Source organism: Opisthorchis viverrini (assembly GCF_000715545.1).
Source record: "Opisthorchis viverrini unplaced genomic scaffold opera_v5_203, whole genome shotgun sequence".
Taxonomy (NCBI): domain Eukaryota; kingdom Metazoa; phylum Platyhelminthes; class Trematoda; order Opisthorchiida; family Opisthorchiidae; genus Opisthorchis; species Opisthorchis viverrini.
Window position 1 is genome coordinate 51,795 of NW_008751859.1, and position 1,222 is coordinate 53,016.

General features: G+C 43.5%; 1 protein-coding gene across 1 annotated transcript in view; it reads right to left on the minus strand.

The window, feature by feature from the left end:
* Positions 1–627, minus strand: part of T265_08118 (hypothetical protein) — a gene marked incomplete at both ends in the record, with an annotated part of 9,486 nt that extends 8,859 nt beyond the window's left edge. Inside the window, one exon of the mRNA XM_009173831.1 lies at positions 377–627. Within this exon, the coding sequence (XP_009172095.1) occupies positions 377–627 (251 nt within the window). The remainder of the gene's footprint in view (positions 1–376) is intronic.
* Positions 628–1,222: the final 595 nt, after the last annotated feature.

A 1,222-nucleotide genomic window follows, 5' to 3' on the forward strand; every position in this document is an offset into this window, starting at 1 on the left:
ATGTGGGACAGCTCATGCACGGAAGGAATCGAAGATAATTTGACTGTTAGCAATTTATAAGATGGGACTATAAAAATCGACTCATGATCAAGCCTCAAACTTCAAAAGCCACGTATCCACGTAACACGGCCCCGTGAAAGGATCCGGGTGCAACGTCACTACATTTTTCTACAAACGTCGAGTAAGTGGGAAAAGCTTATTTCAATAATCTGCCCTGGAGTGTGTGAGGAGCCACCGGACAGGAAGAAGTATGATACCTCATTAATACACTTTTGTAACAAATACCTTGTAACAAATACCTTGACCTAGGATTCGGTCGTAGGCCGCTTTTTGCCGGGAGATTGCAAATTCTTGTTTATTTACTGACAGCTCTCACCTATTTATACTGTTCTGTTTGCAGCCGTTTATTATTTTAGTGCGCTGAAACTCGTCTGTTGCTGAGCGTTTGGTCATTTGTCCGCTGAAAGTTGTTTTCCGTCCGCTTTTAAATTTTTTCCCGGTAACGGTCTCCGCCAGTGTGAAGATACGAACGCTTGTGAGTTTGGCCTGTGTGCTGGTTGGAGAAGGTTTGAATAGGAAAACCACCCAGTCTCTAGTTACCCACATAGATGCTCCAGTTACCTTCATTTGGATACCGGTATGCAATTGGAAGAGTACGAGCTGAAAACTACAGCCCCAGAACGAGACTAGTTTGAATCGGAAGCCATCTATCACCTGCTCCCCACTAAAAAACACTTGTACCACGGAGCGCAAACCCTATAAATGCGTATAATTAACTGCATTGCCGGGGACTGATGACATCTGTATCCTCGGTTGCATCGCTCTGAACAAATATAGACTTTTTCTGTCAAGTTTTATGCTTCTGTTCCAACCGCATTTCCTGGCCTATGAATCCCCACTAACTCCACTTTACTTAGCACCGCACGTGCTAGAGATCGTGCCCGTACTTTCATTTTAACGATGATAGCAAGCTAGCTCTGAAACTACTCCTGAAGACCCCAATATATCATTCTTTGGATTTCTGCCCATATATATATATATATATATATATATATATATATCCACTGACTGGGCCTCTAAGGTTGGCCCGTGGTGAGCCTTTGAAGTTATCCAGGTAATGCATCACACTGATCCCTTTTGACTTTTTTCCTTCAGTGTTGGTCGTCATCTAAAGAGAACTGCAAACCCTTTAGCTGTCGGAGCACCGAGGGAGAAAACTGCA